The sequence below is a fragment of the Oncorhynchus kisutch genome, linkage group LG3 (assembly GCF_002021735.2).
Source record: "Oncorhynchus kisutch isolate 150728-3 linkage group LG3, Okis_V2, whole genome shotgun sequence".
Classification (NCBI taxonomy): domain Eukaryota; kingdom Metazoa; phylum Chordata; class Actinopteri; order Salmoniformes; family Salmonidae; genus Oncorhynchus; species Oncorhynchus kisutch.
In genome coordinates, this window is record NC_034176.2 from 47,777,243 (window position 1) to 47,803,668 (window position 26,426).

Sequence of the window (26,426 nt, forward strand, 5' to 3'; positions counted from 1 at the left end):
AAATGCACCTACAAGTACCAAAATCTTACCTCTGTATGTTTTTCCAACATCAAATGTGGGGCCACGTGCTTTAAAGTACTGAGGGAGAAAAGAACAAGCGGCAGAACTGTAAAACAATAGTGGCATATTAGGAGCCTACATGATTCAAATCTTGGCTGGCACATACTCTGAAGGTGGGGTAGAAGTGAATGCCAAACTCCTTGCAGATGTCAAAGTTATTCTCTTGAGCACAGTCCAGGACTCCAATCCGTATGGCATGCTCCCAATCTGTGAGAGAGAGAAAATGGATGTCAGTTGTTGTTACAGGGACAAAGGCAAAGTAAAGTCATCAGCATGCTTCAGTTCGGCTGTGGCTTAGCCTAACGAGTGTGCACGCATACTCCCTTAAAAGACCTTCGCTTGAAAAACGAGAAGAAAGCGGCAATACTGTATGTCCATTTTGAGATGCCATGGCCAGTATACACTTCCTCAAAAATAGTCAGAATTAATCTAAAGTAACTCAAGTAATGTCATTTTTTAAAAACATTTTTGCAGTCGTGCAATTTTACATCTGAGATGTAAAATCTGTTTGGTGCAGTATTTGTTAATGAAAAAATGTGCATGAAAATGAGTCGTCATCCATTGGATTTACAACAAAGACTTTATTGAAGAATCCCTAGAGTTGACCAATCACTGACGAAGGGGCATAGACTTCGTTTGGCTCTAGAAAAAAAACGTTTGCCCGAACAGCCGGAAAAACTCACCAAAGTAAAGAATTCACAAAATATCCAAATATATGCACAAACTCTTCTGAACTGTTGTTTGGGAAGCATGCGGATGCCTTATAAGGCAGTGGTACAAATCCTAATTAAGCCGTTAATGAATTTAGTGAAACTAAAAAAGGCAAAAAGTACAGTCGTGGCCAAAAGTTTTGAGAATGATACAAATATTAATTTCCAAAGAGTCTGCTGCTTCAGTGTCTTTAGATATTTTTGTCAGATATTACTATGGAATACTGAAGTATAATAACAAACATTTCATAAGTGTCAAAGGCTTTTATTGACAATTACATGAAGTTGATGCAGTGTCAATATTTGCAGTGTTCACCCTTCTTTTTCAAGACCTCTGCAATCCACCCTGGCATGCTGTCAATTAACTTCTGGGCCACATGCTGACTGATGGCAGCCCATTCTTGCATAATCAATGCTTGGAGTTTGTCAGAATGTGGGTTTTTGTTTGTACACCCGGCTCTTGAGGATTGACCACAAGTTCTCAATGGGATTAAGGTCTGGGGAGTTTCCTGGCCATGGACCCAAAATATCGATGTTTTGTTCCCCGAGCCACTTAGTTATCACTTTTGCCTTATGGCAAGGTGCTCCCCATCATGCTGGAAAAGGCATTGTTCATCACCAAACTGTTCCTGGATGGTTGGGAGAAGTTGCTCTCGGAGGATGTGTTGGTACCATTCTTTATTCATGGCTGTGTTCTTAGGCAAAATTGTGAGTGAGCCCACTCCCTTGGCTGAAAAGCCACCCCACACATGAATGGTCTCAGGCATGACACAGGCTGATGGGTAGTGCCCACCTTGTCTTCGTCGGACAAGCTTTTCTCCGGATGCCCCAAACAATCGGAAAGGGGATTCAGATAAAATTATTTTACCCCAGTCCAATCCCTGTACCACTTCACTGTGCCTGCAGATGCACTCACACCTGCCTGCAGATGCACTCACACCTGCCTGCAGATGCACTCACACCTGCCTGCAGATGCACTCACACCTGCCTGCAGATGCACTCACACCTGCCTGCAGATGCACTCACACCTGCCTGCAGATGCACTCACACCTGCCTGCAGATGCACTCACACCTGCCTGCAGATGCACTCACACCTGCCTGCAGATGCACTCACACCTGCCTGCAGATGCACTCACACCTGCCTGCAGATGCACTCACACCTGCCTGCAGATGCACTCACACCTGCCTGCAGATGCACTCACACCTGCCTGCAGATGCACTCACACCTGCCTGCAGATGCACTCACACCTGCCTGCAGATGCACTCACACCTGCCTGCTGCCATTCCTGAGCAAGCTCTGTACTGGTGGTGCCCCGATCCCGCAGCTGAATCAACTTTTGGAGATGGTCCTGGCGCTTGCTGGACTTTCTTGGGCGCCCTGAAGCCTTCTTCACAACAATGGAAACCGCTCTGCTTGAAGTTCTTGATGATCAAATAAATGGTTGATTTAGGTGCAATCTTACTGGCAGCAAAATCCTTGCCTGTGAAGCCCTTTTTGTGCAAAGTAATGATGACGGCACGTGTTCCCTTGCAGGTAACCATGGTTGACAGAGGAAGAACAATGATTCCATGCACCACCCTCCTTCGAAGCTTCAAGTCTGTTATTCGAACTCAATCAGCATGACAGAGTGCTCTCCAGCCTTGTCCTCATCAACACTCACACCTGTGTTAACAAGAGAATCACTGACATGATGTCAGCTGGTCCTTTTGTGGCAGGGCTGAAATGCAGTGGAATTTTTTGGGGGGGATTTAGTTAATTTGCATGGCAAAGAGGGACTTTGCAATTAATTGCAATTCATCTGATCCCTCTTCAAAACATTCTGGAGTATATGCAAATTACCATCATACAAACTGAGGCAGCAGACTTTGAAAATGAATGTCATTCTCAAAACTTTTGGCCACGACTGTACATTCTGATACGGAAAACACCAACGTTCACAGGTCAGTCTTACCGCCAATAAATAAGGATTTCGGGGCTGCATAGAAAAAGTAAAGTAGCCAGCCAGGCACCCCACTATTTCCAAAAACCAATGATTAACTCCAATCTACAAACAATACCCCATAATGACAAAGTGAAAACAGGTTTGTAGATTTTTTTTGCACATGTATTTACAAAAACATTATTTACATAAGTATTCAGACCCTTTGCTATGAGACTCAAAATTGAGCTCAGGTGCATCCTGTTTCCATTGACCATCCTTGAGATGTTTTTTCTCCCCAATATCGTGGAATCCAAATTGATAGTTACAGTCTTGTCCCATCGCTGCAACTCCCATTTGGACTCCCCGGAAAAAACACAGCACACCTGGCAACCATGTCAGCGTGCATGCGCCCGGCCCACCACAGAAGTCGTTGGATCACGATGGGACAAGGAAATCTCAGCCTGCCAAAACATTTCCTAACCCGGACGTGCGCCACCTCATGCGTCTCCCAGTTACAGCCAGCTGTGACACAGGCTGGGATTGAACCCGGGTCTGTAGTGACGCCTCAGTACCTTAGACCATTGTGCGACCCGGGAGGCCCCAGCAAATTGATTTAAATAATGCGGCCCTCCGTTGAATTTCAGTTTGCCCACCCCTGTTCTACAACTTGGAGTCCACCTGTGGTAAATTCAATTCATTGGACATGATTTGGAAACGCACACACCTGTCTATATAAGGTCCCACAAATGGCAGTGCATGTCAGAGCAAAAGCCAAGCCATGAGGTCGAAGGAACTGTCTGCAGAGCTCTGAGACAGGATTGTTTTGAGGCACCGATCTGGGGAAGGGTACCAAAAAATGTCTGCAGCATTGAAGGTCCCCAAGAACACAGTCGCCTTCATCATTCTTAAAAATGGAATGAGTTTGGCACCACCAAGACTTCCTAGAACAGGCCGCCCGGCCAAAGTGAGCAATCAGGGGGAGAAGGGCCTTGGTTAGGGAGGTGACCAAGAACCCAATATGGTCACTCTGACAGAGCTCCTGAATTCCTCTGTGGAGATGGGATAAACTTCCAGAAGGACAAACATCTCTGCAGCAATCCACCAATGAGGCCTTTATGGTAGAGTGGCCAGACGGATGTCACTGCTCAGTTAAAAAGGCACATGACAGCCTGCTTGGAGTTTGCCAAAAGACTCCCAGATCAGGAGAAACCAGATTCTCTGGTCTGATGAAACGAAGATTGAACTCTTTGGCCTGAATGCCAAGTGTCACATCTGGAGGAATCCAGATGAAGTAGCAGCATCTGGTTTCAGCAGATCTTGCTGTGGGATGATTTTCAGCAGCAGGGACTAGTCAGGATCGAGGAAAAGATGAACGGAGCAAAGTACAGAGAGATCCTTGATGAAAACCTTCTCCAGAACGCAGAGAACCCCAGACTGGGGCGAAGGGTCACCTTACAACAAGACAATGACCCTAAGCACACAGCCAAGACGACGCAGGAGTGGCTTCAGGACAAGTCCAGCCAGAGCCCGGACTTGAACCCGATCGAACATCTTGGGAGAGACCTGAAAATAGCTGTACAGCGACGTTCCCCATCCAACCTGACAGAGCTTGAGAGGATCTGCAGAGAAGAATGGGGGAGAAACTCCCCAAATACAGGTGGGCCAAGCTTGTAGCGTCATAACCAAGAAGACTTGATGCTGTAAGCAACAATGTGCTGAGTAAAGGGCACATGTGATACATTCAAAAAAAAAAATCTTCTAAAAACCTGATTTTGCTTTGTCATTATGGGGTATTGGGTGTAGATTGATGAGGAAAAAAACCTATTGAATCAATTTTAGAATAAGGCTGTAACGTAACAAAATGTGGAAAAAGTGAAGGGATGTGAATACTTTCCGGATGCACTGTATGTACTGAAGTTGTCTGATGTTTTAAGCACACTGTAGTATTAAATAAGACACACAAATGACTCAAGCAGGAGTGACAGCCTAACCAGAATATATATATTTTTTTTTTTTAACTGTTCCTGACCCTCCTCCTCCTGCTGCTGGCCTTCGCAGAATCTGCCATTATTCTCCCGAAGTTAATGGTAATAGGCTATACCAGCTGTCGGCAAACTTTTCCATTTGGAGCGCCAATTTATCTTACCATTTCTACCGATCTGCGTGCCAGTTGTGATTTGTCACTCGCAGATTTTCATGGAACAGATTTATTTAATTTATTTATAATAGTCTTTTGTATCGCTAAACACAGACAATGATTTTATCTCAAAGAAAATTATATACATCGAAAGTAACTTTTATTGCCAACTATGTAAAAATTGCCTACATAAAGCCAACAAATAACATTGCAGTCTGCAGGTAGAAAATATCCTGATAAAAATAAAACACATTGTTGCAGACAGGCCATGCATAGTCAAACTTGAAACATTGTATCAACTGTCAACTGGGTCAACCTGAAACTCACTAGCAAACTTGCAACATTCTATGAAATATTCTGGGCCCTCAAGAGTTATTGATGTGGAATAGAGTTCAATGTAGTCATGGATTTATGTAGTACTGTGCACCTCCTCCCATAGTCTGTTCTGGACTTGGGGACTGAAGAGACCTCTTGTGGCATGTCTTGTGAGATATGCATGGGTGTCTGAGCTGTGCGCCAATAGTTCAAACAGACAGCTCGGTGTATTCAACATGTCAATGCCTCTCAGAAATACAAGTATTGATGAAGTTAATCTCTCCTCCACTTTGAGGTAGTAGTTCAAACAGAAAGCTTTGAGCCAGGAGAGATGGACATGCATATTATTAATATTAGAGGGACACAATTGCAGAGCCTCCAGAGACATGCAGAGGCAAAATTGAGCTCTGTACTGCAGGGTTCTGTATAGCTCCGCATTGACATGATTGGTTGACGGTAGGCGGGGGCGGTACATCCTGTATGAACACAATCTCACTTCTTGACAACAGCTCTGCACTGCTCCGAGAAACACAAACGCTTTATTTAACTAGGCAAATGAATGCTCTGACTTCTGCTGAGGCCATATCACCGTAAATGCTGTATGGCCAATACAGATGTCAGAATGACCAAGCATCCAGATGCACAATGCACTTCTCTCCCGCCAATTTGTGCACATTCATTGTTTCATAACGTCATTGTGTTTGTTTGCATTTGATTGTTAGTGTATATCAATTCCCCACTACATAAATTAACCCTTAATTCCTAATCTACAATGTTTGTTACCACGTCTACGCAGACGACACCATTCTGTATACTTCTGGCCCTTCTTTGGACACTGTGTTAACTAACCTCCAGACGGGCTTCAATGCCATGCAACTCGACTTCCGTAGCCTACAACTGCTCTTAAATGCAAGTAAAACTAAATGCATGTTCTTCAACTGATCGCTGCCCGCACCTGACCGTCCGTCCAGCATCACTACTCTGGATGGTTCTGATTTAGAATGTGTGGACAACTACAAATACCTAGGTGTCTGATTAGACTGTAAACTCTCCTTCCAGACTCGCATTAAGCATCTCCAATCAAAAATGTAATCTAGAATCGGTTTCCTATTTTGCAACAAAGCATACTTCACTCTTACTGCCAAACATACCCTCATGAAACTGACTATCCTATTGATCCTAGACTTCGGCGATGTCATTTAAAAAAATAGCCACCAACACTCTACTCAGCAAACTGGATGTAGTCTATCACAGTGCCATCCGTTTTGTCACCAAAGCCCCAATATACTCGCCACCACTGTGACCTGTATGCTCTCTTTGGCTGGCCCTCACTTACATATCTGTCCCCAAACCCACTGGCTCCAGGTCATCTATAAGTCTTTCCTAGGTAAAGCCCCGCCTTATCTCAGCTCACTTGTCACCATAGCAGCACTCACCCATAGCACACGCTTCAGCAGGTATATTTCACTGGTCATCCCCAAAGCCAATTCCTCCTTTGGCCGCCTTTACTTCCTGTTCTCTGCTGCCAATGACTGGAACGAATTGCAAAAATCACTGAAGCTGGAGACTCATATCTCCCTCACTAACTAAGCACCAGCTGTCAGAGCAGCTCATAGATCATTGCACCTGTACATAGCCCATCTGTAAATAGCCCATCCAACTACCTCATTCACATACCGTTATTTATTTTTGCTCCTTTGCACCCCAGTATCTCTACTTGCACATTCATCTTCTGCACATCCATCACTCCAGTGTTGAATTGCTAAATTGTAATTCTCTCACCACTATGGCCAAATTATTGCCTTATTTGCACACACTGTATATATACTTTTTCTATTGTGTTATAGACAGTATGTTTGTTTATTCCATGTGTAACTCTGTTGTTGTTTGTGTCACACCGCTTTGCTTTATCTTGGCCAGGTCGCAGTTGTAAATAAGAACTTGTTCTCAACTAGCCTACCTGGTTAAATAAATGTGAAATAAATTACTGTAACCAAAGTTTATTTTATTGCATTCAATATTATTCCAGCATTCCCATTCTCATTGTCGGAGTGGACACACTGTTTGCAAAGTGCACAACCTATGCTACACTTGTGAGAAACAAGTTTTGGTTAATTTCATTCCATTTACGAGTTGTCAACTTCATCATTGTCTTTTGTTTAGAGCACAGAAGAAAATTTGAAGTGCTGGTACTCAGCTCTGGCGAGCTCCTGCCCAAGTCAAGCACTGCCTCTTCTTATCCCTTCCGCAAATAGCCTATAGTTGTGTCTGTCCCGATTTCACTGGTGCAGATCTCATACAATGTTGCAAGTTCGCCAGCACAAGCTTTGGGCTGGATCCAAGTTAATAGTTGATACAATGTTTCAAGTTCGTTGCAGACAGGCCATGGGTAGCCAATGTGATTTATAGGATATTTAAAAATCAGGTACATTTTCTACCTTCACACTGCAATGTTTTCATTTGTTGGCTTTATGTAGGTTATTTTTAATGTAGTTGGCTATGGCAACATAAGTTACTTTTTTGGTTTGTGTCTTTTTTATTTCATTGATAGAATTTTGATTAACCACTTGATTGCGATATGAAGACGTTATTGTAAACGAAATGAAACTGTTTACATTAGCATCACTAACGGCTATACAAAGTGTTAGACGCGCACCACACAGACAGGGGCATAGTTGTTGCCTCTTCAGAAAGTTAAAGAAATACGAATCAATAATATATTCTGTTCATGTCTTATGATAAACTTGGGCAAATTAATACATTTTCAATACAGTTAGTTGATTCTCTACTAACATCAATAAAACATTTTATATTGTTGAATTCCATTTTAATGCCTGGATTCCGTAAGGGCGCCGATTCTGATATTTAGACCAGAATGAGGCTCTCCACCATCTTCATAAAATGTTTTCATAATTTATCTGCAGCAAATCGACAAAAAGCCTAGGCCTACCAGTAGCCTATGCAAATTAGTGAGGCAAATTAAAGGCTCTCACCTCAGTGATGTGCGGTCAGGGAGATAGAAGACAGTCTCTAATAAGAACCTATTGTGTTCAGTGATTTAAGCAAATAAAAACACCCGGTTAGCTGATCAGGATTGCTAACACGTTTCATCTGAAATGGTAGGCTACACTGGCTGACACACACTTTAGCATCACTGTCTGCCAAGCCCCGACATCCTAGGAAAGGAAACCATTGGTACCAATGCAATACCATGGACATATAACCACGTTGCATAATTTTAGAATGGCAAAAGGATGTAGAAGATCAACTTTATTCCATCAGTTCAACACCTTTTATAAACTAGTCAACACTTGCTGTTCAGTTGTCAATCAAAACACAGTAAATAGCCTATGGTTGGCTATGGTTGGCTATGTGAAACACGCGAAAGAAAATAAATCTTCCAGAAAGCCTAATTATTGTTAAGTGGATTTTGACTCATTGTTGCCACTTATATTACATGGGACGTGCAAATTCACAAGCATCATGCTCTCTCCCTCCTCTGTGTAACAAAATTTGACAGCAACCAACCACTGCGCACAACGGAAAGCGGGACTGACAGCAGACTGAAAATCCCTGTCATCAATTGCTTTGTGAGTGACAGGCACCTATACTATCAATAGATCACTAAAATATGCACATTGTTCATTCTAGTGGGAGAGGGCTCGACGGACTAGCAAATTGAAAAGTAGCCAGCTGAAACTGAGTCTGTAACCGGCTGATTAGCCGACAGGCCGGCACTAATGTAAAAAAAGTTAAAGGACAGGCTAAATAGATTGTTGGTGGAGAAAGCAACAGATAGATTTTTTAAATTGTGCCTGAAGGCAATACAAAACAACTGTTGGTTAACCCCCCGCAACTGTATGAAAAGAAAAGGCTGTGAGTGGAGCCAGTGGTGTCCATGGGCTGTTCCTATTCTCCATCTTCCTACGATCCTTAATGTGTCTGGGCTCATGTGGAGAAATGCAAGCCCATGGGTCAATAGGAAACAATGAGCCTGAATGACCCCCATTGAGAGAGTAACAGCTGGTAGGCGCCCATTCACGAGCCAGCCAGCCGACAGCATGTGCCAACAAAGAGGTATAATGTATTAATTAAACAGCTCTCTCTGATGTGATCCTTCCTCATCTTCTCAAGAACTCAGTCTGCCTCCCTAAAAAACATGCAATTCGTCAGAATGCTTCTTAGTGAGAATTTAGGCCAACATGATCAATCTTGTCTATTGTATACATCTTAGTGCTGAGCGAATAACGGGGGAAAAATGAAAAATATTCACATCCAACTTATCAGGTGCAGGATAGATGAACATTTTAAATAAAAAAGTAAATATCTGCAACTCTGGTATGGTGATTTAATCAGACGCACAAAGACGACAACATTTCGTCCTGGCGAAGATACAACTCGGGAGCCGAAACCTGACGAGGATCCAACTTGGATCGAAACAGTCTTTTTCGTGCGTCTGATTAAAATAAGTACTATGTGCTACACCGGTTCATACTTCCTGATGTGATGAGCATAATACTATAGCTAAACTGCTGCTTGTTAGAGAGAATACAAATAAATTACTGGAAAATGAAAGAATTGGCTAGGTGGTCACAGAGGACAAACGAGATTAAGAAAAAAAAAAGAAAAAAAAAAGGTAGGCCCACCTTGGCCCTGTATCTACTACTAGGATAAAGCATTTCCAAGAAAATGTAAGCATTGAAACCAATGACTGTATAAATGAATGGAAAAAGCCATCGATCAGGTGATACCATTCAGTCCTATGTAAAGACTCATCAGTGCATTGAAGCCAAATTAAGGATTTGCACTAGTTACCACAACGTCAAAATTGTCTATATCGTAAAACTGTATGAAAAGAAAAATGTGCTTTTTGGTCATAATTTATGTTTAGGCGGGTTAAGCATAATGTTAACCGTGTGGTTAAGGTTAGGGTTAAGTTTAAAATCAGATTTGAAAAGGCAAAATTGTACAAACAGGCAGGGTTTATGACATTTGAGGCTGTGGTAAAATAATGTTTGTGACGAACCTTGTATGACCGAGTAGCCAGCTCTAGGAAGAGTCTTGGTGGTCCCAAACTTCTTCCATTTAAGAATGCCTCATGCAGTACAACATATCCTTCACATAGAGTTGATCAGGCTATTGATTGTGGCCTGTGGAATGTTGTCCCATTCCTCTTCAATGGCTGTGCGAAGATGCAGGGCATTGGCGGGAACTGGAACACACTGCTCCAGAGCATCCCAAACATGCTCAATGTGTGACATGTCCGGTGAATATGCAAAACTGGGACATTGAGCTTCCAGGAATTGTGTACAGTTCCTTGTAACATGGGGCCATGGATTATCATGCTGAAACATGAGGTGATGGCAAAGGATGAATGGTACGATAACGGACCTCAAGATCTTGTCACAGTATCTCCGTGCATTCAAATTGCAATTGATAAAATGCAATTGCTTTCATTGTCCGAAGCTCATGCCTGCCCATACCATAACCCCACCTGTCTGCAGTTCTGAGGCCGGTTGGACTTACTGCCAAACACCTTACATGTTTTACCAAAACAAGGTCCGTACCGCATTTCCATGCGCCTCCCAAATTTTGTAACAATGCTGAGGGCTCTGTATAGCTTCTCCGCATTGACATAATTGGTTGACGGCAGGTGGGGGTGGTACATGTTGTATAAACAAATTTACTTCCTTGACAGCTCTGCACTGCTCAGCGAAGCGCAAGTAGTATGAATGCCCTGCCTTCTGCTGAGGCCGTACACCATAAATGCTGCATGGGCAATGTAGACGTCACCAGTTGTACATTTACCATTAACTCTTAATCTACAATGATTGTTTCAGTCATTTCTGTTAATGCATAAAATATTATTATTCCAGTCTTACCATTCTCATTGTCAAAGTGGACAAATTGTTTGCAGAGCGCACCAACTATGCTACACTTGTGAGAAACCAATTTTGGTTTATTTCTTATGAGTTTCGTCAATTTAGTCATTGTCTTTTGTTTAGAGTGCTCATGTGAATGTTGAGTAGGGATGAGCAAGCACATAAGTAGGCCTCTAGGCTACCTGGCCTGGGCCCAAATGTAGGCATATTAAACGTGCCCATTTGGGGATCTGATAGTATTTCTGATTGGCTTAACGCACCACCACTAACAAGCTGTGGAGCTTCTCAAAGAAATGTTTTCACCTCAAAACAGGCAAACAAAAAAAGTGTGTTTTTACAACCATTGAGAATGACCATAGAGTTCAAAGTATTTGAAAAATCTTTCCATCTTTCTACCTTAAGATAATGAATCAGCGTGAAATGCAAAAACGTCATGCTCTGATCCAGTGGAAACGTCAAGAAATAGGCCTACCTGATTACTTCTTATCAGTGCTTGACTGAAATAGGTTCTGGTAATAATTTTGGGTGCTGGTACTGTTTATATTTAGGTGTAGGAGCTCCATAATACTTTTGAGCTAATATTCTATAGGAGGACCAGGAGCTCAAGCAGTAGAACATTTGAGATGCCGGTACTCAGCTCCGGTGAGCTCCTGCCCAAGTCAAGCACTGCTTCTTATGCCTTGCGCAAATGGCCTACAACGGTGTCTGTCCCAAACTCACTGGCGTGGGAAACTGAGGACCTGTCATGCCAAATAGTGTCCCAATCTACATCACAATGGGATTCGATGAGTTCAAGCTTCTGTTGCTACAACTTGCAACATTCTGACCGGATTAAATTAACCAAAGCGTCCGTTGCTATGCTGGTTGTTTGGCTCTATTTTACCTCGTAGCAGTCGTGAAGGAAGGAGGACGCAGGCAGTTCTAGTTCTATTTCACAACATAAACGCACGCTCAGTCCGCACAAAATTATTACCTCAGAATTGCTCTCCAAGGTAGGTGTTTTTGACTGTGACAACCTGCCTACTACCTACTGCTTCAGAGGACCGAAAATACTGGAAAGAGAAAACTTTATTTACCATGTATTTGTCGTTATATAAGTACATATTGTTAAATAGGAATAAATAATTTAAGCTGTTTTAAGATTGACGTTGCTAGCTAATGTACTTATAATTTTATACCTCAGCCTGCCTAGTCAGCTAACCAGCTACAGTAGCTGGCTAGCTAGCCAGACGGTTTTATTTAGCTAACGTTAGCTAGCTAGCAAGTAAGCTACTGTAACTGTTATTGCAGCTTTCTGTTTGTATGTAGCTTGCACTTCAAAGGCATCCCTCGAGATTTTCTTTTGTCTTTCCAAACCAGGCGAAGTATTATGAAGACTGATCGCAGCATTGAGAAATTCACAATTCAAGGTAATGTTAAGCAGTTAGCTAAAACAGTCCAGTTCTAATTGAAGTTATGTACAACCCTTTTCAACAAACATTTTCCATCTAACGTTAGCTAGTTGCGAGCTATACATGTAGTTCAGTGGAGGCTGCTGAAGGGAGGATGGCTCATGTCAGAAATTGAGTAAATGGAATGGTATCAAATACGTGGTTCCCATGTGGTTGATACATTCAATTGACTCCATTCCAGCCATTATTATGAGCCGTCCTCCCCTCAGTAGCCTCCACTGATAGTTATATCTCTGTCATATTGAGGTGTCTAGCTATAAGTTAAACCTGATCAATCAAATGGATAGGTGTAAGCAATTACAGTAATTCCAAATACCCTTAACCAGGGGGAAGGATGGCCAGCCACACAGGAGGGTGACTTTTACTAAAGAAGAGGCCGTGCTGACAGATGCATGCTGGCCATTTCGGAGTGAGACACATGACTGCCAAAATCAACCTACACTTATTCTGACAGGGAATTGTCAAGGAGGTGGACAGCTGGGCAAGTGAAATAATAATAGAATGTACTTAATAAAGAAAGGGTTAAGTACATTCTATTATATCTGAAATTAGTATTATTTCAATGAATGTCTTATCAGAGAGCACAATGTTTCAATTTGTCACTGTTTGCTTAAAAGGTCAGTACCCTGTCTACCATGCAGAAGTTTGAGAGGTTGAAGGCTGTGGTTGAAGCCCATCAGTTGTTTCACCATGGCACATGATCGGTAAGTGTCCCTATTAAAATGTTATAATGGTTTCTTTATTTGACCACAGCAGAGCGCAATATCAAAGAATGTGTGTCCTTACAAATATGAAAATCTGCATTCTGTATGACACAATAGATGTAAGAAAAAAGTAAATCTCCCTAACAAGGTACAGATGTTACAGGTTATATTCTGTCACCAAAGGTTAATTTTATTTATTTTTTACCATTTGTTTTTGTTTTTCCATTGTACATAAATCAGACATTTTAATATCTTACATTGTCAATAGATAACGCTTTCCTACCCCCTCCTCCAGGTTTGGTGAAAGGACCAACCCAGACCCTCTTGCCATGGGCAAGTTCCTTGATTGGTACCAGGAAGGGTGGGAGAACAACCTGAAGGTAATTCTCTTTGCACACAACAGCAGCATCTAGGCTGAGTACAGGCGGGAGCCGCAGCTGTTGAATGAGGCAAACACAATTGTATATACAATTATTGCATATACTGTAGTCTTATAAATTTGTGATCGACTTAGTGTTGTTTGACTATTGCTATTTTGTATAACGTACTTTTAGATCACTGAAACTCCACCTGATGTGGTGGAAGTTGTCGAACCAGATCAGAACACCTTCAAGGACTACCTTCAGGCACGGACTGAGAAGGATGTGGAGATTTTTGACCAGGTAAAAATGATAGTCAGCTGTTAATTTATTTTCTTGCCCTCCAAGAGATATGTAAGAAATGTATTTGTAATATGAAATATAATTGCATTACATTCCTGTCATCAATCAAGGTGAGACTGAACATGGACAAGGTGCAGGAGAAACAGAAGAAGAGCTACCGGAGCAGAATCAAGAAGGGGACCAAGTGCTGCGACATCCAGGAGAATTACTTGGTTTGGAAGAAGGACAAAGGGAAGGCGAGACCTGGGACACCTCGCTGCTCTTTTGCTACTAGCTGGGGTTAACATCTGTTAAAGTGAATATAAAAATCTCAATAACTACTTGCATTTACACACAAAATAACCTGACACTAGATTAAGTTTCCCTAACACTGATATTTTTCTCTTCCTAGGGTTACCTCGGTGGAAGCGAACAATCTTCTACAGTTGGAGAAGTTGGACGGTCGACCACTGGAAGCACTGACGCCCTACACTTCAGTAAAGCCCAAAAGACAAAGTATGTTAAGCTTTGGTTGACATTTGAGATAGCAAGAAATGGTAGTTCTCTAAACTTATAAAAATGTACCTCTTCAAATGACTTTAGGACCATCGACTGTCCGAGCCCCCCAGGAGGTATCCCATCCACCAGAACCAGTGAGTCCAAATCAGTCTGATTCTCTGTGCTCTGAATTGGAGGGGGACCAGCTTGAGTTAGGCTATACCTTCCAAGTGTTGAAAAGTACATATCTCCCATTTCTAACGCTGCACTAATCCATCAATTTTTTTCACAGTAAAGTATAACCTGTGTGTTTGCTTGTTTAAGTCTCTGTCTCCTACCCTGTTCCCTTTAACTCTGCTCCTGTTCTCCAGGACCTAGGGGTTCTGCCCAACACCCAGACACGTATTCACCTGATGTCCTCCATTACCAACCACCCTCCAACTTTTCATTACATCATCTACAGCCACTGTCATGATCTGCTAAGAAAGTTATCTTGCTCTATCATACTGAGCACATAATATTTGAGATACAAAGATTAACTAAAAACACTAGCACTGCACACACTCAGAACAAAGAGAGCAGCATTCCTGGACTTTGCAGTTTCCCTCTTCAAGTCCCCCTTCTGAGACTGGCTGCCTGTTGAGAACAAGTGACACCCACACAGCAACCACCTCCTCTATATTCCACACAGCAGAATATTTCAGTCCATGATTGCCATGTGAGTGCACAACAAATCTGTGAGAAATTAATGGCCCAAAACTCTCAACGTTTGTGTTAAAATCTTAAATATAACAGGGTTGGTTTTTGCAGCTGTTTCACAAGGTGTTAATTATTGTAAGCTGTATGGTATCCTTTGATGCTATTTATTTGATCCACATTATTCATTGTTGGAGCCTAGTTACCTACAACAGATACAACCACAAGGGTGTACTATGTGAAATAGAAAAAAATAGAAAAAGGAGACCTACTGAAATTAAATTATTTTAATGTAGATAAGGGAAGGGCACTTTTCACTTTTTATTTATTATATTTTATTCAAACATTAAGTTCAGTCAATACGGAACATTTCAAGAACGTTGAAAGTTATCTGCGGTCGCAAAAACCATAAAGCGCTATGATGAAACTGGCTCTTATGAGGACCGCCACAGGAAAGGAAGAATGAGAGTTACCTCTGCTGCAGCGGATAGGTTCATTAGAGAGTGAGCAGCCGCAAAAATTGATCACAAATAAATGCCACAGAGTTCAAGTAACTGACACATCTCAACATCAACTATTCAGAGGAGACTGCATGAAACAGGCTTCCATGGTCGAATTGCTGCAAAGAAACCACTACTAAAGGACACCAATAATAAGAAGAGACTTGCTTGGGCCAAGAAACACGAGCAATGGACCTTAGACTGGTGGAAATCTGTCCTTTGGTCTGATGAGTCCAAATTTGAGATGTTTTGTTCCAACCACCATGTCTTTGCGAGATGCAGAATAGGTGAACGGATGATCTCCGCATGTGTGGTTCCTGCCATGAAACATGGAGGAGGTGGTGTAATGGTGTTGGGATGCTTTGCTGGTGAAACGGTCTTTGATTTATTTATAATTCAAGGCACACTTAACCAGCATGGCTACCACAGCATTCTGCAGCGATAAGCCATGCCATCTGGTTTGCGCTTAGTGGGACTATCATTTGTTTTTCAACAGGACAATGACCCAAAACACACCTCCAGGCTGTGTAAGGGTTTTTTGACCAAGGAGAGTTGATGGACAATGCTGCATCAGATGACCTGGCCTCCAATCATCCAACCTCAACCCAATTGAGATGGTTTGGGATGAGTTGGACAACAAAGTGAAGGAAAAGCAGCCAGCAAGTGCTCTGCATATGAAGGAACTCTTTCAAGACTGTTTAGATTTTTTTAAACACTTTTTGGGGTACTGCATGATTCCATATGTCATTTCTTAGTGTTGATGTCTTCACTAATATTCAACAATGTAAGAAAATAGTAAAAATAAAGATAACCCCTTGAATGAGTAGATATGTCCAAACGTTTGACTGGTACTGTACATGGATGAGTATCTGAAAATGGCCTGAGGGGATGTAATTGTAAATTATGTAAATAATGCTGCTGTTGTCTTCAAGGCCAGATGGTGTGACTTATCTTTAGCCACCCAGCACATAGCAACAAAGACAAGAACAGACAGCTTTACACTTAATGCTGGAACTGTGTGTGCGTCCAATTTTTACCAAATATTTTGAACTAAATTTACAGGTGTAAAAAAAACATTGCAATGTTCAAAACATTTTGAAGGGACTGAAGGGATTTGAAGTGTCAACAGCTTTATTTACCGGGTGGGGTCTACAATGCAGTCTCCCCAAACAAATTCCAGAATAGAACTGATTGTCACAGGGAATGCCATAAGATGACTGACTTACAATGGTCATACAAGGTGATTGAAAATGACTGTCAAAAAAAAAAGTGTGCCAACAAGAAATAACATATTTACTAAAATGAATTTACACAACAGTCAGTCACTGATTTCATCTTAACTTCTTATGGCTCAGGTGCAGTATTGAGTAGCTTGGATGAAAAGGTGCCCATATCAAACGGCCTGCTCCTCAGTCACAGTTGCTAATATTTGCATATTATTATTAGTATTGGATAGAAAACACTCTGAAGATTCTAAAACTGTTTGAATTATGTCGGAGTATAACAGAACTCATATAGCAGGCAAAAACCTGAGAAATTCCACTTCCTGTTTTTTTTCCCTGGAGGTGGCATATTTTCAACCAAGGTCTCACTGAAATTACAGCGAGATATGGATGAGTTTTCACTTCCTACACCTTCCACTAGATATCAGCAGTCAATAGAACTTTGTCTGATGACTCTAATGTGAAGGGGGGGGGGGGGGGGGGGGGTCGATTGACACAGGAAATAGTCACCACAGCCATGAGTGGACCATGCTTTCACCAGGCGCGTTCACAGGGGAAGGACTTGCGTTCCACCGCTCATCTGAAGTATTTCTAATTCTCTGGTTGGAACGTTATTCAAGATATATGTAAACAACATTCTAAAGGTTGATTCAGTACATCGTTAGACATGTTTCTACTGACTGTTACGGAACTTTTGGACATTTCGTCACGTTATAGTGGACGCGCTTTGTGACTTTGGAATTGTTTACCAAACTCGCTAACCAAAGTAGCTAATTGGACATAAATAACAGACATTTTCAAACAAATCAAGCATTTATTGTGGACCTGGGATTCCTAGGACTGCATTCTGATGAAGTTCATCAAAGGTAAGGAAACATTTATCATATATTTTCTGGTTTCTGTTGACTCCAATATGGAGGATAATTTGGCTACTGTTCTGAGCGCCGTCTCAGATTATTGCATGGGTTGCTTTTTCCGTAAACTTTTTTTGAAATATGACACAGCGCTTGCATTAATAAGGAGAGGTATGTCTATAATTCCATGTGTATAACTTGTATTATCATCTATATTTATGATGAGTATTTCTGTTGAAACGATGTGGCTATGCAAAATCACTTGATGTTTTTGGAACAAGTGAATCTAGTAAGCCAATGTAAACTCAGATTTTTTAAAATATAAATATGAACTTTATCAAACAAAACATGCATGTATTGTGTAACATGAAGTCCTATGAGTGTCATCTGATGAAGATAATTCAAGGTTAGTGATAAATTGTATCTTTATTTATGCTTTTTGTGAATGCTATATTTTGCTGGAAAATGGCTGTGCTTATTGTGGTTTGGTGGAGACCTAACAATCGTTTGTAGTGCTTTCGCTGAAAAGCCTATTTGAAATTGGATACTTGGGTGGGATTAACAACGAGAATAGCTTTAAAATTATATTAGACATGTCTGTTTTAGGAATTGTAATTATGAGATTTCTGTGGTTTGAATTTTCACTGGTAGTTGTCATATTGATCCCGATATCGGGATTGCAGCCATAACAAGTTAAGGAATTTGGGCAGAGCTGAACAGGAAGAATGTAGGACAGTAGAAGGTGGGTTTGAAGGGCTAATATTGGTTCATACTAGTCCTCAGATGAGCTATGGCCTGCATACTTTCAGTGTCCTCATATCTGTTCTCTTCAACGGGGGAATGATTAGCTTAGTTAGTAGTTGGCCCATGTGATGACTACATGGATGACAGTAGGGACACTTATTCTAGAGATTAGAGGTCGACCGGATGAATCGTAATGGCCGATTTAATTAGGGCCGATTTCAAGTTTTCATAATCATAATAATTAAAACACCTTTATTTAATCTTTATTTAACTAGGCAAGTCAGTTAAGAACACATTCTTATTTTCAATGACGGCCTACGAACGGTGGGTTAACTGCCTCCTTCAGGGGCAGAACGACAGACTTTCACCTTGTCAGCTCAGGGGATATAATCTTGCAACCTAAAGGTTAACTAGTCCAACACAATAACGACCTGCCTCTTGTTGCACTCCACAAGGAGACTGCCTGTTACGCGAATGCAGTAAGCCAAGGTAAGTTGCTAGCTAGCATTAAGAACGTATCTTATAGAAAACAATCAATCATAATCACTAGTTAACTACACATGGTTGATGATATTACTAGATATTATCTAGCGTGTCCTGCGTTGCGTATAATCTGACTGAGCATACAGGCATCTGACTGAGCAGTGGTAGGCAGAAGCCGGCACGTAAACATTCATTCAAACAGCACTTTTGTGCGTTTTGCCAGCAGCTCTTCGTTGTGCGCAAGCATTGCGCTGTTCATGACTTCAAGCCTATCAACTCCCGGGATTAGGCTGGTGTAACCGAAGTGAAATGGCTGGCTAGTTAGCGCACACTAATAGCGTTTCAAATGTCACTCGCTCTGAGCCTGTGGTTGTTTCCTTTGCTCTGCATGGGTAACGCTGCTTCGAGGGTGGCTGTTGTCGTTGTGTTTCTGGTCCGAGCCCAGGGAGGAGCGAGGAGAGGGACGGAAGCTATACTGTTAAACTTGCAATACTAAAGTGCCAATAAGAACATCCAATAGTCAAAGGTTAATGAAATACAAATGGTATAGAGGGAAATAGTCCTATAATAACAACTACAACCTAAAACTTCTTACCTGGGAATATTGAAGTCTTATGTTAAAAAGGAACCACCTGCTTTCATATGTTCTCATGTTCTGAGCAAGGAACTTAAACGTTAGCTTTCTTACATGGCACATATTGCACTTTTACTTTCTTCTCCAACACTTTGTTTTTGCATTATTTAAACCAAATTGAACATGTTTCATTATTTATTTGAGGCTAAATTGATTTTATTGATATATTACATGAAGTTAAAATAAGTGTTCATTCAGTATTGTTGTTATCGTCAATATTACACATTTTTTTTAATGTATATTTTTAAAATTAAATTGTCCGATTAATCACTATAGGCTTTAGGTCCTATAGGTGCTCCACTATAGGTCCTCCAATAATCGGTATCGGCGTTGAAAAATCATAATCGGTCGACCTCTACTAGAGATTTCAGACAAGACCTTCACCTTCAATCCTAAAGCTAAATGGCAGCAATACAGGATGAACTTGTCATTGATTTGCAACTTGCGGTTAGGACTGGGGGTTGTTTCCTGTCCAATTAGCAATCCCATTCTCTGTCCATTGGACTAGCTTCGATGCAGTGAAAATCTCCAACTGGAAATGGGTATAGAATCGAAAATCTTCATCAGAAGCACAGAATCTGTTGACTTGTAACTGAGGGGAGTGGCTTATTCTCCGTTTCTGGACTTGATGTTCGAGCTCTCTGATCCTTTCTGCTGCAGCATCCAGTGCACCTGTTGAAAGTGACTTGACTAGATTACCCTGATTTAGATCATATTTTATTTATGGTTGGACATTGTTCATAATGTCTACATCAGGGACAGTGGTAAAGTCAATAGGTGACCCCATTAAAGCCTAAGCACTGTGGATAAGTAGGATGGTAAACACTAATGAAAATGACACTATTCTTGTAAAATAGGTAGATAAACTCTATCCCCAAAAAATGAAAATGTGGGTTAGCTGACTTCACTTGAGTTACACAATGCCCAAACCGGACGCGCGTGTGCTCTACTTGATTTTGTCCCCCCACACCAAACGCAAACATGACAAGCAGGTTGAAATATCAAAACAGACTCTGAACCAATTATATTAATTTGGGGACAGGTCGAAAAGCATTCATTTGTGCTATTTATAGCTAGCTAGCTTGCTGTTGCTAGCTAATTTGTCCGGATATAAACAATGAGTTGTTATTTCACCTGAAATGCACAAGGTCCTCTACTCCGACAAGTAATCCTCACATAAAACGGTCAACTGAATCGTTTCAAGACATCTCTCCTCCTTCCAGGTTTCTTTTACATGGCGATTGGCAACTAACTAATAATGTGCATTACCAATGTGGAAATGGGAGAAGCAGGACTTGCAGAGTGTTCTGCATCACAAATATAATCAATTTCTATTTTAGCACCTGGCAATGCAGACGCTCGTTGGCGCGCACGAGCAGTGTGGGTGCAATGATTGAAAAACATGTACGTGTACATTTATTTTGCAACGCTCGGGTACGCGATGCGACCTGTGTGGTCAGCATGTTAGGCTAATCACTGGTCTACCTTTAATAGAACTAGTGTAACGTTAACCTAGCTCCTATTTTCATAATGTTTGAATGTTGCTAGAAATGGCAGCATTCTTTACATAGCTGATGTGTATTGACATAGAATTACATTAATATTATAATGCTGAATGTTAGACATAGGACGCAATGTGTATGTACAGAAGGGAAGGGATGAATATCATCTCCGAGATGAGCTCGTCCTTTCATACACTGATTCCCGTTGTGGCAGATCTTCCCCCCAGTTATTCCAACGAAACCGGGACAGGACAACTCTGATCTTCAGCAGTTTGCGACCAGCCGCAATGGTGTAGTCCGTTTGTGTTGAAATGTAGGCTACATACAAAGGTGGTACCACAGAGTATTAAACGTAGGGCATTCAACTCTTTTCACAAGCATGAACCAATTTTTTGCTCTCTTCCAAGTTTCTTGGAAAAGCATGGAAACTTATGTACGGATGCTTTTGCCCGTTATTAGTACAGAGAAGTAAGATACAAAAACACTGACTTAGCCTCCGCCATTGTTGTTTGTACTCAGTAACCAAGGAAGGGACTGGAATTATTCATACCCAACAAAGGATGCTTCCGCATTCCAAAACGCAGAAGTATGATAAAGCCTTTAATACAAAGTTGAAGCTGTGTTTGCATACTCATACTAACCACATTATTTGTGATATAAATTGAGGGTGCAGTATGCTTATTGGTCATAGTATGGTACGCAAAAAGTTCCCAGATCTTGTACTAAATACACCAAAATATCAAGTATATAAGCAGTGGACACTATTTCTGTGCTTTTAGAGCCCATAATGCAATTCTTCAGAAAATGGGAATGGCTTCAAAATGTTATCAGATTTGAAGTAAATGGCAGAAAATATTTAGCTGAAGTCCAACAAATGCATTGCTTTAAATAATTATGACATGTTAAAAAAATGATGAGCAATGTAATAAAGTAATGACTTTTCAAATAAGTTACACAGACAATTTGTTAGCTACGCTATCCTTACGAACTGCATATCATTACAGCGGTATGTGCCTGTATGTTAGCTAGCTACCTAATGTTAGTTGCCTACTAATACATCAAACTTGCCAGTATATTAATTATATGCTATTCAACTAAACTACCCAACATTTATTGACTTGATTATTCACATCATGCTTTGCTTAGCTAAAGTGGTACAGTCGTTGTGCGTTCTCAATGGACATTGTTAATGAAGGGTACGTTTTCGTAAATTCACTCTGGATATCTACACAAATTTCAGAGCACTCTCGTCTAAGTGTGCCAGAACGCAGAATAACTGATGCATTTATGAAAGCTCAACACCCGTTGAATATGGCCGGTGTCAGTAAATATCTGCAAAAAGCGTACTTAAATTGGTGCCAGCAGCAGTTACAGACACCAACGCTATAGACAACATGAAAAAACAGGTTAATCAGCTCTGCTAGGGAGAGTGAAATGGTCAGAGTGAGGAGTTCTAGAGTGAGGAAGTAGTTAACAAGCTAGCCAACATTAGCCAGTTAGCTTGGGTGCTTGACTGCCGTTGTGAGGTCAGAACGCTCAGATCAACCCTACTCCTCGACCAGTGTGAACTTTGAATGCTCTGAATTTACAAAACGCCAAGAGAGCACTCTGGAACTACAAATTGAATTTAGAAAACACACCCGTAGTCATAAAATGTCTAGCTAGTCATTTGTAATGCTAACAAGCTAGTAAGAGGTTGCATAGCAACAGCGTCAACTTCCAGTAGAGAAGCGAAGAGCTAGTACACTCAACTGAAAGGATACCGTTCGTTTACAGTATACTAAAATTAACTAATAGTGTATAGTATTATATACACTCATTAAGTGTGCAGTATACAGTATGTTAAAACTGTTATTCAAACAACAAATGAGGTTGCCAAGTCACGTGGTGTAAGAGAATTTGAATATTGTGATCATGCACTTTGTTGACTGTTCTTTAACTAGTGTCAGTGCGCAAGGCTATCTAAAAATAAGACCCTTGCAATGTTGTATAGCTTTTTTACTTCATGAAAGAGACTAATCTGGTGTATGTAACGTTAGATCAAATCGTTCGCGACCTATTGAAGATTTAAGGTCCGAATATTCGGCAAATATCTAATCTCAAACCAACTTTAACCACGGTGTTAAACCGTACCATATGTTGACGGACTAGAAGAGCAGATGAGGGAGAAAAAAAACATCGAGATCCAAATAGCTACCGTTAGCTAAGAAAACATGCACGCAATAGCTAACATTATGATGATGCTTACAGTTATTGTTATTTGTAATGTTAGCTAACTAGTGTATCACATTTTAATCCAAACTCAATTAAGGTAGCTACCAAACTAGCTAGTTATCAAACAGCTAATAATATTAGCCAGCTAACGTTGTTAGCTATCCGCTAAGAAGATAGCAGAAACACAACAGGGAGAGAGAATTTAGAAAAGGCTCGCAAATTTTTTTTTTATCGTGCTAGCTAGCGAAATATCCATAAGACTCACCTTTTACATCGCCAGCTAGTGCCTTCCAGGTAGGAGAGTACTGGATGCAGTGACCACACCATGATGAGTAGAACTGGACCAGCCAAGCAGTGGAAGAGTTGACCAAAGTCTGCTTGACAGTCGCGCTTGTCAGTATAACCACGGGGTCCTCCTCAGAATACAACCGAGTGGTTAGAGACGGATTAAATAGAAACACAAAAATAATGCTCGTTTTGAACAATAAAAAACCTGTTTTTCGGAGCGAAGGGCAGCGGTCAACACACAGAGTCGCCATATCGTAAAGACAATGTGGAGATGGAAAGCGAGAGGCTACGGACGGACACGCCTGGTGCCAAAATTGATGACGTATATCGAGTGGAGACAAACGGATTCGGTTCAGTCAAAGATTTGTTAAACTAAACCAAGATATACCACAGCCTGTCATCTCCAATGGGAACGAATGAGCCATAGTGGGCAGAACAAGCAAGGTGGGCACTAGCTAGCGAGATCCTATTGGCGCGTTCTGGCAGACATCTGCATATTTCCGTTAGGGAACGCCTCCTCTGTGAAGTGCGCGTGTGCAATAACCCAATTCGCCTTTGTACTCATTCTAAACAACACGATTTAAAACAAATAAGATATTGTAGGAAATAGGAAACTGTATTGAGATCAAATGTTTCATCGATGAGAAAATTTGCAGAATGTCAGCCAAAATCCATCTCGTTCCTGCTTCCCCCACTGCCGGCCAGTGGGCTTCCTCTCTCAAAGCGGATGATTTATACATCCGTTAAAATATCTGTGATTGTGTTATCTGTGATAAAATATTGTGATTGCGGCTGGAATCTTCAGCGAGACTGTGAAATGTGTCTGCCGAAGTTGGGACTTGGGAGTGTTCAGAGTGATTCCGTTTTTATCCGAGTGAATTGTTCGTTGTTGTTTTGGGATTTTTTAAAACAAAAAGTCAATGCCGTAGTTGTACATTTTCGGTGCAATAAATGTGCTTCAGCGGTCACCCTGGTCTGATGTTGGATACACTATCTCGCTACCTTCCACTAACGCTTAGATCACACCAACGATGGTTACGCAGCATCGTCTGGATATGTGTGCAACAAAAGTTCATAAATCACCTTCTGCTTGCTACCATTTCTGTCAAGCGGCCTGCGCATACAGTTTGAAGAATATATTCGATAAATCCAACATAAGAGACACATAGAATGCACGTTAACTGCCTCTGCGACGCAATGCTGCAAGGCAAGTGGAATGTTCCATTGGAAATTAATGTACTTCTGTTGTACCAAAATGCAAAAGTGCAAAAACATTGTCGGTGTAATCGAGGCATAACATGCTGACCACGTCGCCTGCGATTTGCGTACAAGCATTGTACAATAAATGTACACATACTTGTTATTCAATCACACCTGTTACACATACCTGCTCACGTGCATGCTAAAATATAACTTTTTAAAATATATTTTATATATTTATTTTTATATTTATCAAATATATATATTTATATACATACATACACAGACCTGTATTTCCATCTGATACATACTATATACATTTTATGGACACACTATTTTACAATAGTTTTATTTTGTTTGTTTTTAACTCTTGTCCTTCCTCTACCCTCAACCTCTCCCATATATGGATGATATCCATCCGGCATTTTTCAACTGTGCTGTGAGGTTTCACAAAAGTTCTGAACCTTTCTATTCTCATTGTTCCTACAGATTGTAAATTGAAAATAAATATTTTTGCTAAAAGTATTATTATATTACTAATCGACTGACTATGACTTTTCAGATCGCCCAGTAGTGCTGTCCGCAGGGTTAGCTCCAGATAAATATTGCAATTCTTCAACCGTTCCTGGACCTGTGACCAAAAACAAGCTACATATGGACAGTATCAAAACAAATGATCTAATGATTCTGCCTCTTCGCAGTAAAATCTGCAATGCTGGGAAGGTTATATCCCCCATATAAATAACATTCTGTTGGTTGCAAGAATTCTGTATAATAATTTCAATTGAAAAATTCAACATTTCGAATAGGGTGTCGTTTTGCCGTATCAGTTCATAAACCATGTGCCATGGAATCGGTACATCAAAAATCTCTTCCCAACTATTTTGCAATCTATTTGGCACGGCTGTACATTTTTTGGGTCCTTAAATTAAATGAAACTAGTATAGACAAATTCCTTACTTTTTCCCCCTTCCACTTTCCTCTTCCATTTTTTGCGGTAATGCTGCAATTAGTTGGTTGTAATTTAGGGTAGAACTTGGTTCTATTTTTGATGCATGATGTGCTTCAAGTCCAGCCTCTCTCATCTCCTCATTGGTTTTTAAGAGCATATACCCATGTGGGTGATTGAAAGCTGAACTGAGGTCCACAATCCAGTCGGTTGTAGTAATGCACCTTAATATTGGTTGCTAACCTCCATATGAAGTCCACAGAAGAAGAAGAGATTACTGGAAACTAACTAAGTTTACCCTTTTATCCGTGGATTAATTATCGGAGTAGAGAACACACAATTTTGTGGGACTCAGAAAGGGTAAAAATTCAGCAAAAATCCAGGAAAAAATGCACCTTGTGCATTTAATGTAAAATAACAACCCAGTGTTTATATCCCAGGACAACAGCAAGCAAGCTAACTAAATGTCCATAAATGTTTCACGTGTTTCGACCTGTCCCCAAATTAATATAGTTAGTTCAGAGTTCGTTTTGATATTTTATCCTGCGTGTCCTGATTGTGTCTGGTGTGGATGGACAAAATCAACGTGCACATGCGCGTGCTCGGTGTAGTCAGCATGATACATGCTGACCATACCGCCCGTGTTGCATATGTGAGTATTGCAAAATAAATATATGCATGCTATTTAATCATTTCATCCAAACTGCTCACGAGCATCTGCATAGCCAGGCGCTAAAATAGAACTTGGTTCTTATTAAAAGTTGGTTGCCAATCGCCATATAAAGTCCACAAAAGAAGAAGACTGAAGGAGGAGAGATA

At 41.0% G+C, this 26,426-nt stretch overlaps 1 protein-coding gene across 1 annotated transcript in view; it reads right to left on the reverse strand.

Annotated features, from left to right (window-relative positions):
• The window catches only part of qsox2 (quiescin Q6 sulfhydryl oxidase 2), a 53,204-nt gene extending 29,409 nt beyond the window's left edge, over positions 1–23,795 (reverse strand). The window contains exons 1-3 of the mRNA XM_020472331.2: positions 23,436–23,795; positions 167–267; positions 30–78 (exon numbers count right to left, since the gene is read on the reverse strand). Coding sequence (XP_020327920.1) covers positions 30–78; positions 167–267; positions 23,436–23,709 — 424 coding nt within the window. The 5' untranslated portion in view covers positions 23,710–23,795. The remainder of the gene's footprint in view (positions 1–29; positions 79–166; positions 268–23,435) is intronic.
• Between the last annotated feature and the right edge of the window lie 2,631 nt (positions 23,796–26,426).